Raw genomic sequence first — 13,293 nt, 5'->3', positions numbered from 1 at the left:
TGTACGAAATGCAGATTTCTACACGTATAACCTAAACTCAAGTAAATATTAACAAAGCAATGAATGGGGAAACCAAATACACACATCCCATGGACTACATATTCTATAGTCCATCATCAAATGCAAGACATGGAACTAGCACTGTTTTATTTTTGTTGGTGCTGTTCTTACTGACCAGCAGAGACAGAAGTGCTGATATACCGAAAATACCTTACTACTGAAAATTGGTTACTACGATGAGGCACTGTGCTGTATTGGGTCCCACAAATTTCAACCGCCAATTTGTAACAGAAAGAAAAAGAAACTCCTCTTTTCAACAAAGGGAACAAAAAACGAACTCCTCTTGCTTTCTGGTAACCAAAGTGAAGGGATGTGATGAATGTGCCAGACACTTTCTATAGATACATAATCCAGGATGATCTACCCCACGTCAGTTTCCCCCTCGATGCTTTACGTGAAACTCTTGGAAGGAAAAGAAAAGCTTACAGTTGCTGAAGTTTCTTCATCTGTGAGAATGCATTGCCTTGTAATGACATGATTGCGTTGTCACTCAGGTCTCTGAAAAAGCAACCAAATCAAATACATTAGAGGGAATTATAGTCACTATGTGCCTTCAGGCAAAGGGTGGGCCCACGCTGCCACCCCATTCGCCACAAAAACACTCTCTGTGCTGAGATGCACAAATGGGGGTGACTAGAAGAACTCGTTAGGAAGCTTGGATTCAAGAACAAGGATATCTGCATCAGAGGCAGGTTCTGTTACGGTGAGAGAGATTTCATATCACCACATACAGGTTTTTTGACTCTTAAGGGCCTAAGCTGTTCTGCCATGTTATTTTATTACACTTCTTATTATTCAAATTAGTAACCATTAGTAACTTTTAAATGCAGAAATAAAATTCCTCATAATTATGCTTTTAAAAAACCATCATGTATAGAATACCTTCTATGATACGCAACCATGTTAACTGATTTACGTTTACACATTATTACATTTAATCCTCACATCAACCCAAAAGCAGATGGTATAACTACCTTGGCTTGGCATGAAAGGGACAGATAAGATTTGAACTCAATTATTTTCAATTTCCAAACCTACGCTCTCAGTCACTAGCCCATTTTGCCACACACAGCTCACTCACGGGGAGACAGGTAGGTGTTCAGACAAGAGGTTCTCACTAAAACAAACAAATCAACAAACACTTCAGGCAGGACATTTATAAAATGAGAGAATATTCGGGGCTGGCTTTATTTTTAACTGGTGCTTATGAGCGCTCTGGATTAAAGTCCTCTCCACAGTGATTACTACTCCGTTTTCCTTTAAAAGGGTCAGAGTGGAGAAAAGGGATTTTGAATGAGACAAGTGGCAACAGAAGACAGAATCGAGGTCCCAAACGTGGGCACAGAAAGAGGCTGAGAGAGTCACGAAGGTTTAGGAAACTGAAGCAGAGGCTAATGCTCCACGGATCCACGAATTCCACTTTCCCAGAAATGGAATGGGTCAGAGGACAAACCCTTTTGGCTAGTTTCCCTTTGAAAATAATTTGTTTCAGTGAGCCCAGCAATACTGGCCCGCCTTTCCAGATGACGCTTTGCAGTTATCCCCTACAACCTGCCCTGCTACCCTGTCGGCGTGGCTGGCGAGCCAGAGCTCCCTGCAACCAACGGGTCACTGCGAAGACGGCAAGATGGTGGTGCACAGATTAACAGCTAAACACACAGCACCAATGACGGTACCACGCAAATGTGTATTTTACATGATAACTTCTTCTGTCCAGCTTAACAGATCATACAACTTTTGGCTATAAGCATTCCTTAATAGTCAGGGTGGACACACTTTATGCTGCTTCAGACTCCCACTGAACACATATATGTGCACCCACGGTTATCAGAAGCTGGCTCTGTGCTCCTGCAGGCTTTGACTCCTATCAAGGCTGGTTAGCTTGTGCTCCTAGTGCCTGAAAATATTCGAGTGCCTAAGTGTCATTTCAGAAATGTGTGCCAGGAGTTACTGGGGGCAGAAGATGTGAAGGCAAGAGCTGCTGTGATAGCAGGGGCTGCCCTGGTTTGAGCCCTGCTTCTGCCAGCTGCTAACTTACAGGTTAGTTGCAAAAGAGAGCGAGAAAAGGAATAAAGGAGGAAAAACAGGTTGTATGCTTCATAATTAAACAACAGTAACAATAAACAAAATTCTCAAAGTAGTGTTAAAACTCTCCTGTCACTCTCCAGGACTGGGATCTTCTTTTTTGAGCATTAAGATGTGCGTTGCCTTCTTAACTGTCCGATGGAATCAACGAACCCTCAGAGCCACCACATCTTAACTTAAAAATTAAGATAATAATAGCTATTAAGTAGTTTTCTCGTGAGTATTAAATGAGAAAATATAAATAAATACCTAGCATAATGCCTGATGTGCAGTGGGTGCGTGATAAATGGTAGTTTTAAAAAAAATTAAATATACCACTGCTTGAGAGAAATAACTAAAAGAAAACCCTAAAGTGATGTAAAGCAATGCCCTTAAAGGCAAAAGAAATATGCACCTGTACACTTATACTTTCATATAGATATACAGACAGATAAGTAGGTAGGTAGGTAGACAAAGGACGGACAGATGTGTGTATTTTATTGTACTGAGAGGATACCAACAAAATTATGTACTAGTTTGTGTTATCTTTCATGACATATAAGTAGATAACCATTTCAGCCTGCCTTTAGGGTAACTAAGTTCCTGCTACTCACAGATGTTCTAATGCATCCAAACCAGTGAAGGCTTTTTTGGTAATGGATCGAATCCGGTTTCCCTGGAGTATTCTTAAAAAAAAAAAAATTATAATGGAACAGTTAATAAAAGCCATTTTGGAGTGCAACTCTCCTGAAAAGAACTGCTTTTTAAATCATTTGTGAATATTCTATTTTCTTCAATTAAACAAGATATCCTTAAAAAAATGTATCCGTGCCATCTATTTCAGTAATATCGTTCAGCATGGCTGCAAAGCATTCGACAGAGAACCCAGCAAAAATAGGTATTTGAGAAGTTACTCTGATGGTTAAATCAAAGCAGTGATTTTTCAAAGAGGTAGAAACTTTATTCCAAGTAAAATGTCTCAGAACACTAATAAATAAAGCAGGTAATACTGGAGACTTTCTCCTTACCCCCCCACACCACGGATACCTTCATCACCCACAGAAGTTTAGGACTAAATGGAAGTCAATTTGAAGATCGCTTGCTTAAAACACAGAATTTAGCCATCTTCAAGGCCATTTTGTGGCTAAATAGAAACATGTTTTTATCCTGTATTGCTTGGAACCCACTGCAGTGTTATCATTGGTCACTGGATCACTTCACTTAAACATTCCTGTGAGGCAAGTGCAACACTGCACGTTTCCAAATGCTGAACTTAGTGCACTAACCTTTACACAGTAGTAATCCCAAGGGTCTAAGCACTCAAAACAACTTAAAATTCTTATCTGGATACTAAAGTCAGCTGCACTAACCCAAGTGTTGAGTAAAACCACTATACCCAAGGAAGAAAATCTAATCAATAGCAACCAGATTAAGCACCTATTTTAAAACTCTTTAAAGATGTCAACTTGTGTGTGGAACTGAGCTCAATTAAGACAAAGTGTTTAGGGAGTTCCCTGGCGGTCCAGTGGTCAGGACTTGGCATGGCCCTGGGGTTCAATCCCTGGTTGGGAAACTAAGATCCTGAAAGCTGCGTGGTGTAGCCAAAAAAACCCCCCCAAAACCCAAAATGTTTAGGTCAAAAAGCAATGCCAATTATGAAGCACATCATACTCACAACCGCCTCAGTTTGTCAAGCCCAGAGAAGGCACCATTCATGTCCTCAATGGTCCAAGAAATTTCATTATTCTTCAGATCCCTGGTTCAAAAAAGGAGAGTTACCGAAAGTGGTACCAGGTACTTAACAAAAGATACAGGCATTCTTGTTAGAGATATGCTTAGAAAGCTAAGATCACCACGCAGGTGGCATGTAATTTGGAAGAATTCCTCATAACTCCCCATATCATCCTCTCTGCCCCTTTCAAAACAACAGAAAACTGTTTCTCTCCCTAACATAGATCTTACCTCCTGCCCTCCCCCCTCAGCAGCATTTTATACTTTTGTCCGAGATCAGGAGAGTTGATTCCGGCCCTATTAACTCCTCTATCAAGATGACTAAATTCTGAAAGACTTGAATAGTCTGAAAAATACATTAAACTTTAAAACCACTGCTCCAACCACACAAGGAGCAGCTCGCCAAAGCACACAGCATGTCTTTCAGTCATGTAATGCTTCGAACAGTGAACACAGCAAAACTTTCTGACAGTGCAAAAATCAAAAGCCCGTTGCACAACGTTGGAATTAACATTTGAAAGATTTTTCAAAGGCCATTTAATCCAACTCTCTCTTCTTTCTCTTGGGACAGAGATCAAGTCTGGATATAACTGGTCCGATAAACAGGCGTCTTCCTTTGCTGCCCTTTGTATATCTTTTTTGCTCTGGGTAATTTTTAATCTGCATTTTTACGAAGAAAAATTAGTGGATCTAAAACTGTTTTCCTGTTGAGCAGTGACCAGCTTCCTGGAGATCCTGAGAAGGCTGACTGCAATCACCAAACCAATCTGACCACTGTCCTTTTTAATCCCTTTAAGAAGCACACATGGATGAAATGGACCGATCTTAATCAAACTGATCTGGGAAAGATTAAGACACTACTTCTGAGGCTGTACACATTTCCTTCATAACAAAGGAAATCTGCTTGGAGAAAAGTGGGCACATTTAGGAACCAATTAGGTTCATGGAGGAAGAGCAAAATGTGTAACTTACAAAGTCTTTAAACTGGAAAGCCCCCGGAAGGCACAATCAGCAATGTAGCTGACTTTGTTATTCCCAATGTGCAGTGTATTTAGCAAGCTTAGGCCCAGGAAGCTTGAATCATCCAACCTTGATAAGTGATTGAAAGTTAAGTCCCTGTAAAGAAAAAAGGAACAAAAAAACAAACGATAGCTTTTATTTTCCAGTTCAATGCAATGATTTGTTTAAAAAAAAAACACAAAAACAGGTAATATATATTGCCACAATTACCCTTATTTTAAAACTCTGCCTTCTTAATAATACTCAGGTAAACATTATTTCTAATCCCAGTAATTAAAAAAAAATTCTCTTTATGTGAGAATCACCAACAGGGCTTTAGCCCATGTGCCACAGAATTGAAACAGCAGAACTGGCTTCAACTTATCACAAAACTATGACCAGGTTGCCTGTGAAAAAAAGCTGTCACCTTGGAAACTTTGTTATGAAAATTTCACAGATCAGTGGTAAGAAGCTCATGCTCTGGCATGATTCCTGCTCTCAAACCTGAGGAGAATAAAAGGCAACTCACAGCTCACTGAGTTTCTGGCAGAACTCCCAGGCATCAGGGCTGATCCTGTTGATGGCATTTTGGCTGAGATGAAGTTCCTGCAGCATCAGCAAGCCGTAAAGCCAGCCTTTGGTAATCTCTGTTAGGTTGTTATGGTCCAGCTGCCTACATTTACAATAAGAATCAAAAGCAGGATCCCAAGTTCATTATCTAGACTCTTCAAAGGGGACATATTACAACCTATTACATATTCCTATTGTCATGAGATGTGTAGCCTTTGTTATACAAAGACATCAGCAGAAAATACTATGCTTATTAAATTCTCAGTCACATTACCTGAAACAAAACTTAATATTAAATTATAAGATTGTAAATGATGAGATTTTAACATAGGATTTCAAATAAACGCTGCTGAATGCTCACTGAGCATTCCATGATCATACCACCTGAGTAGGAATTGATCACCCGCACTTACAAGATTTCCATGTTGCTCAGCCCCCAGAAAGCTCCATCCATAAGTTTTGTCACTCCATTTCTTTGCATTTTCAGAGACTTTAGAGCACCAAGCCCTTGGAACGTGAGCCCATCGACGTTTTTGATCTTGTTTCGGTTCAGTTCACTACATTGGATGTTATAGTTAAACAGTTAGCTTATATGACAAATTCTGGAAGCAGTAATAAAATGTGACATTACTGCAATATAGTTAAACCAGGCTGTGTTAAATTACATAGAATGTTTTACATTTCTAAGCATTTTTATTGAGAAGAATTTTGATTTACTAGCAGTGAGTAAATTTCCTTCTGAAACATGTGATGTATTTTTGGGATAATCAAATACTGACACCAGACTGCACTTCAATTTCCAAACTGTTGTTCATTCAGTATAGAAGTAAACACATTAATATTGGTCTTTAAAGTATCCAGAATGGGAGTACTGAATATCACATTAAAACACGAGGTCTATTCAGGAGCAGGGCCGTCAAGTTTATCCTGTTCAACTGCTTACAAAAGTTGATTCCTCTCTGTCACGATTTGTACTGTGTTTAATGCTTCCTCTTTAAGGCAGTCATTCTCAACCTTGGTTGCACCCTGGAATCACCTGGGGAGTTTTAAAAAATTACTGAAGCCTGGATCTTACCCCCAGAGGTTCTAATGTAATTGGTCTAGGGTGTGGCCTGGGCACTGGGATTTTTAAAAGCTCCCCAAGTGTCTGTAATGTGCAGCCAAGGCTGAAAACCACTATACTGTAGGAGCCTGTTCACAGATTATTCCACCGTTATTAATGAAACAGTGCTTTACAGCTCCTTAAGCTATCAGGGGCCCTGCAGTCATTGGTACTGTTCTCACGATCCACAGCTGTGGAGAGTCACCATGATGTCTTCAGTGCCATTATGATGCCTTTGTACGGAGGTTGTTCAATGATTACACTGCTCACTCTTTCAGGAACAATCCAACCTGCCTTGTCAGGCAGAAGCCTGTACCGGGTGACTTTTAAGGCTCTTTCTGACTCAGTGATTCTACAACTCCAGCTCTCAGAGGAAAGGTGGTTACATCCTTGCTTCTAAACTCCTTCTGCCACGTTGTGGATTTTAGGGGGTAGGTGCCAAAGGTTTAGAGGAGGTGAGGAAACAGAATCTAAGAGGACATTTTACTTACAGGTGTTGCAGTTGAGGCAGTCTAAACATCTTGGGTGGGAGAGCTGAGATCCGGTTCCTGTTCAGCTTCAACACCAGGAGTGTGTTGGCCAAACTGTCAAAATACCCAGGTTCCATGGATGTCACTCGGTTGCTGTTGATATACCTGTTGAAAGTCTGAAGATGAGCTTCTCGTTCTGGTTCTTTGGGAAGTTAAAGTGCATGTATTCTCTGTATATAAAAGACTCTCCAGAGAACCTACCCATCACTTGTAACAATGGGCACTTAAAATAATTAACTCTTTAGGCCCTTGCAGGCCAATATCGACTGTGATTCACACATATCTCTGGGGGAAAAAGTGACTAAACTATAGGAAGATAACAAACATTTCTTAGAGACCCTTACCCAATTTTTGTGAAATTCATTTATTAATGAAATACACCAGGGGTTTAATTTTGATTATTTTTTTACAGAAGCACTTGTTTTTTCTATAACAGTCAAAGGATGTCTCAATTTTTGTAATCCAATAGTGTAAGAATAAAATGAAGATTGTGGTTATTCGGGCTTACAGAAAATTACCAGTCAATAAGAAAGTTACATTTTTGATCCATCAGCAGTAAGAAATGGTCAGAGTTCTGGTCCCTATCCTAAAGTTGTTTCCTTTTTTAATATAGCACAATATTTTCATCACAGGTGAAAACTGTTAAAAACGACTTACAGATATTTGAGTTGTAGGGGTGGAAGTGCAGTTTTAAGCTCTGAAATATTATTGCCACTCAGGTCCAAAGTTTCGAGGGATTGAAACTGTCTCAGATGTTCAGGTAATATTTCCACAATCTTGTTTCCAGCTCTGGATTTAAAGAATAGCACAGATAACAGGGTTAATGGTACAACAATCTGAAAGGTGAAAAATATCTTCTATTTCTAACTCGTTCTTCAGAAATTTAGAAAACTGATTGTTCTACACAGTACGTTAAAAAGCAACTCTTTAGTCACTTTAATGTTGCATTAAATAGTAAATCATAATTTTAGAATTATGAAAAGCTTTCCTATATAAATCTGGGTGTGTTTAACAGCTGTGGTTCTCTAAATGCAATGCACTTAAACTGATTTTTCTTTCTGTTATTTTGTTAACAGTCTTTCTTCCTTATCTTTTTATGAAATGGGATATGAAATGACTAGCACCAAGTTGGCATTCCAGGCACTGGTGTGTTAGTTCCCTATTCTTTCTTCTTGAGTCCTAATGCATTTCTAATTCTTCTCTTGGAAAGCATACACACTACAGGTGCCAATGAACTTAAAATACTCATCAGATTGGGCTTTTTAAAAGCCATCCTAGAGAAATCTCTTTTTCTTTGGAAATAGCAAGTTTCAATGCATGGCCATAGTCTTCAAAACCAGTGGATATGCTCCAAGGCTTTGAATATTATAAAAATAAGAGCACACCAGTCTAAATAATCTATGGGAGCAATTAGATTTTTTAAAAGTTTAGCATTAACTGTCTTAAACACCAGACCATGATGTCCAATATTGTAGCCACATGTGGCTCTTTACATTAAAATTAAAATTAAATGTTAAAGTTCAGTTCCTTAGTCATAGTAGCCACATGTCAGGTCCTGAATAGGTGCCTGGTACTGTCAAATGGGCCAGTAAACACACAGAACATCCCAACTATCGTGGAAAGCTCTACTGGTGAGCACTATACTAGACCACAAATGAAAAAAGATAAACAAAATAAAACAAAAAGAGGCCAAGTCAAAGCTTTTAGAAGGTCATCAATACAACAGTTTCCAAGGGGGAGATTCAGCATTAAACAACAATCTTGCTAGAAAACAGGAACCAAACTGATGTGCAAGCCATCTTAATTGTCATATTAGACCAGGTAGCTTGGACTTTTTAGACCATTATTAGGCAGGGGAAAAATGACATGTCAAGGGAGAAAGGCTGGGATGACGGCAGAGTCCACCTACAAAGAAGGGTCTTCGCTTTACAGCTCAAGGAACAATGAAACAATCGAAGGCTCTAAGTAGACCTCTGTATGTCATATAAGTCACGTGCTGCCATTTTTAGGTAAACCCTCACTTAAGGGGAAAACTTAGAAAGAGATTTCATATGTGTATCTTTCTTACCAATAACTGCATTTGTATAGTGCTTTGAGTTCATTAAGTTCTTTTGCATTACTGTAACTCTCAGGCCTCTCACCATCACAGAAGGTTCCTGAGTTAGGAGCACCTCTTATGTGTTTTCACAAAATCCTCTGCTGTGTGTGACACAGCACTTTTTATGCTGTTGGTCTTTTCTGCCATACTGTGAGCTCCTTTAAAGCAGGGCTATATATCTATCCCCATCTTGGAATGTATATGGAATCTAGTAACACTGAGGGCATTGGATGCCAAGCCCTATGCTACGCATTTTTCATATATTATGCCATTTAGTTATAATAACATTTCTCTGCTGTTTAAATTAGGAAACTAGAGCTTTTAACGTAACAAGTCCAAGCACTCCCCCCAGGCCACCTCACAGAGTAAGTCCCTATTGGTCCCAAAGCAATCCCTGAAGGCTGTTTCATAGAACACAGTTTCAAACATTCAAACAACTTAATTTTGGCAATTAAGTTCTTACTTTCTGGAGGTGAAGATGCACCTCCAGAAAGGCCCGCAACTTCCCACTCTCGCAAAAATGCTGAGCTACCAGTTCCAAACTGCTGTGGGAATCCACACCAGCTCACTGAGCCATCATCATGCCAACACTAAGGATGCCCTGGAAACTGGGTTCCCCCCAGTCTGTGCTTGCACCCCAGGAGGAAAAGAGTGTCACCAAGAGTTTGCATGTGTTTGGCACCCAACAGAGTAGAAGACCAGCCTCCTGAATGTGTGCAAATGCCAGGTGCTGCTTTCCCCAGTAAGTGGAGAAACCAGGTTGTACATTTTAAATCTATTTAAATAACAATGAAGTAACAAAACTTCTCAAAATATTGTGAAAAATCTTCCCTATGTTACTTCTAAGGACTGTCAGGGAATTGTCTTTTTCGACCCAAGTCATCCAAAAATCTAACCCTATTTTTAAAGGAATCCTATACAAGGTAACAGGCAGGGGTGATGTCTACCCTAACAGCTGAACTCTGGGATAATAGTAAGGTTTAAAAACACGGGGGGTGGTTAGCAGTCCCATGTACAAGTCACAAGTATCAAACCCCTCAGATTCCCATGAAGTCTTACAGACTTTGTTTAGAGTCAAGTCAGCCATGACCTCTGATTCTGACCATTTCCCACATCTGGATTCGTCAGTGTGCAAACCCCTTGATCTAGCTGTGAGGTACAGGGTAATGCAAGTGAGACAATTAGTCAATTTCTACATCCCGGAGATGGATTCAGTCCAAGAGACAAGCCACAGGGCCTCAGGGTCAGGGTGTGTGGGTTAAAGAAAACCACGCTTTAGGGGACAAAAATGTTCTCTTAAATACACAACCCAAATGTTTGCATTACCAGGAAGCCCCCCCCACCCCCGCAAACAGCAGAGTAACCCTGAAGCACCCTCCTCTCATCTCCTTCCCTCTCCGTCCGGTCCGCAGCCACTGCCGCCCATCAAATTCTGCGCCTGGTTTTGGTCCCCAGGTTGTCTGGGGCTAGCTAGTACAGCTACGCTTACATTTAACAACGAGAAGAAACAGCCACAGGTTTTCGCAATAAATGGAGCAAACTGGTTTCTGGTGGGAGGGAGAGGGAGACCCACAGGTGTCTATCACGTTGCTCAAATAAGGCTACAAGTTAGATAACAGGCCATACAATCTTTGGTTTGTGTATTCGTTTGTTTATAAGGTAATTATGAACAAGGTATTAAAACTGCCAATTACTTGAGTGACGAATAAAATTTTCCTTGCAGTTAAAAGTATGCTCCAGCCAAAGCCAGCAATTTCCTGAGCTGCACACCTCCTAAATTGCAGTGTGAAAAGTGCTCAGTTATAAACGGAGCCTGTACAGTGCGTCTTTGTCAGCACTTCTTCCCAGCACAAAAATCCCTTACAACTGCCAGGATAATGGTCCCTGTATCGCAAAATTTTAACTCTGTTCTAATGGAACTGAATTAAGTCCAAATACCAGTTTCATATTAGCTCTCAGACTAACTGGCAAATAACCACCTAATATGTACAAGTTTAAAAAAAAAGAAAAAAAAAACTTGCCTTATGTCAAACAAGAAGGGTTTAAAAAAAAGACAACTACCTTAAAAAACTAGATTAAAAAATCTTTTTATCACCTAAAACCCTCAAAATAAACATACTTCATAATAGAGTGGGTTACAAGTAACCACTTCTAGGAGACAAAGATTCAATTCAACTCTGGCTTCAGTTTTTCTCCAATTATGGATAAATGCCAAATTTGATGAACATATTAAAGCACTGCAGTTAATTAATATTTTTGGCAGGAAATGTGCAATCCTTCAACAAAAAAACAAAACAAAACAAAACAAGCTATCTTTTTCCATTACTTAAGTTAATGTGGAAATGTCATCTTTCCATTGTTCCAAAATCTGTACTCTGAGCATAGGAGGGGGTTTCAGCCTTGTGCAAATCCATCGTTAAGGACCACGAATATTTTGGTCATCTATGTTTGTTGATAGTACAAGGCGTTCCATGGTCAAATCATTGCTGAGGTCAAGGCATTCCATGGTCAAATCATTGCTGAGGTCAACCAGTCCCTTACAGACAAACACAGACTTGGGGGCCTGGTCAGCTGGAACGCAGATGGTTCCCTCAGGCTTCTCAGAGGCCATGGGAATAACAGGAGGCCTAGGTATGTCAGCCTTGGCTTCTCAGGCCCAACAATAATGGTTTCACTTTGTCGCTAATTTCACCTTTCAGCCTTTGCCAAATACCTTTAAGCAGAAGCAAACCCGACTTATGATATTTACATGATGATATTTGCTCTGAGAGTCCTGAAGATCTGACAACGAACAAGATGGATATGGTCCCTGACCTCACAGCACTGAAATTCTAGTGGGGGAGAACAGGCAGGCAAAAGGGAGTGGCCACCAGAGGGATAAATGGAAGAACAAAGGACAGTCTCCTAAAAAGTGATGGGAGGGGTGTGGGCGTCAGCCAAACTTCCCGTGGCAAGGAGAAGGCTAGAGTTCCAAGCAGAAGCAAGTGAGAGCAAGGCAAGGCTTCTTTCCCTTGAGGAAATGAGTGGACACTGGAGAAAGAGGAAGTTGAGGAGTGAGGTGCTGGGAGGAGAAGAGAGTAGGTCAAGTGGGACCCTGTAAACCATGTTGGGCATTTGGCCTTTGTCTCAAGATCAAGTAGAGGGAGGAGGACAGAGGATTTCGAACGGTGGGGTGACAATATTCAATGTGCCTTTTGGAAAGACTGCTCTGGCAGCAGTGGGGAGAAAGACTGGGTGGGGCACAGGCAAGAGGAAGGACAGAGGACAGAGGAGGGATGGAGGGATAATGGCGACGGTCTGCCTGGACACCTGTTTTGGGGGTGAAGCACCGTTCTTCCTCTGGTTTCCAGGGCACAGGCCGTGCTTTCCCCCTCCCCTGACATACAGGCTCAGGTTTCCAGCTCTGCAGCCTCTGGACACTGGGACCCAGTTCAGCACTACTGGAGTTCCCATCCACACTACTCACTACCCCTGTGATCTGTCCGCTTATACGAGAGGCCCTCTAAAGCAGGGGGCCCCCTTCGAAAGCAGAGTAGGGTCCTCTCCTGCTCGGGTGTGAAATGCTACTGACCAGAATAGCCCAGTTCTGGCATTTTCATGTCTGTAATCACTAGGAACATGGACAAATGTGTTATTCTTATATATAAGAAATGTGTGCATTTGTTCTGATACTCGGAACACTTGTAATAAATGTAAACCCGAACTAGATTAATAACAGTAAAATATAATCTATGAGGTTATTGACCACTTGGTACGATGATGATTGGTTATTTTTGACTCACTGTGATCTCCAGAAAGCATGAGAGTCTCAAAAGAACTTCATGCACACCTAAGTGGATATAAATGGTATGAGTTTATTTCTGGAGTCGGAGAAGAGAGTCCCAGAGTGGAATATTCTTTGTGAGGAACCGGAATATCAGGTTTTTTCACACTGGAATTCCTGAAACCAATTAAAGTGTAGCTTCTTGGTGAATAAGAAATCTCTGTCAATAGTTTCAGGTGTCTCCTACCTACTGCACAACATAAAGGCAGCTGAAGGCTTTGCAGCTTGATGTGTAAAGACGTGCAAACTTGGCTATTTAGAGAAGGTATGCACGTGTGGCATTTTCCTTTTAGAGAGGGTATGTGCAGTGAAATTT

At 40.7% G+C, this 13,293-nt stretch overlaps 1 protein-coding gene across 7 annotated transcripts in view; it reads right to left on the bottom strand.

The window, feature by feature from the left end:
* The window catches only part of LRIG3 (leucine rich repeats and immunoglobulin like domains 3), an 87,966-nt gene that overhangs the window by 53,093 nt on the left and 21,580 nt on the right, over positions 1-13,293 (bottom strand). For 6 of the 7 annotated variants that reach the window (XM_082422701.1, XM_082422702.1, XM_082422700.1 and 3 more), the window contains 8 exons: positions 7,714-7,845; positions 7,018-7,161; positions 5,838-5,981; positions 5,384-5,527; positions 4,828-4,971; positions 3,800-3,880; positions 2,739-2,810; positions 487-558 (listed from right to left, as the gene is read on the bottom strand). In XM_082422701.1, the coding sequence (XP_082278827.1) occupies positions 487-558; positions 2,739-2,810; positions 3,800-3,880; positions 4,828-4,971; positions 5,384-5,527; positions 5,838-5,981; positions 7,018-7,161; positions 7,714-7,845 (933 nt within the window). The remainder of the gene's footprint in view (positions 1-486; positions 559-2,738; positions 2,811-3,799; positions 3,881-4,827; positions 4,972-5,383; positions 5,528-5,837; positions 5,982-7,017; positions 7,162-7,713; positions 7,846-13,293) is intronic. The other variant, XM_082422699.1, reaches the window with a different exon arrangement.

The sequence above is a fragment of the Balaenoptera physalus genome, assembly GCF_965194825.1.
Source record: "Balaenoptera physalus genome assembly, chromosome: 13".
NCBI classification, from domain to species: domain Eukaryota; kingdom Metazoa; phylum Chordata; class Mammalia; order Artiodactyla; family Balaenopteridae; genus Balaenoptera; species Balaenoptera physalus.
Note: the sequence above shows the minus strand (reverse complement) of the source record. Positions and strands in the feature narration are given on the sequence as shown.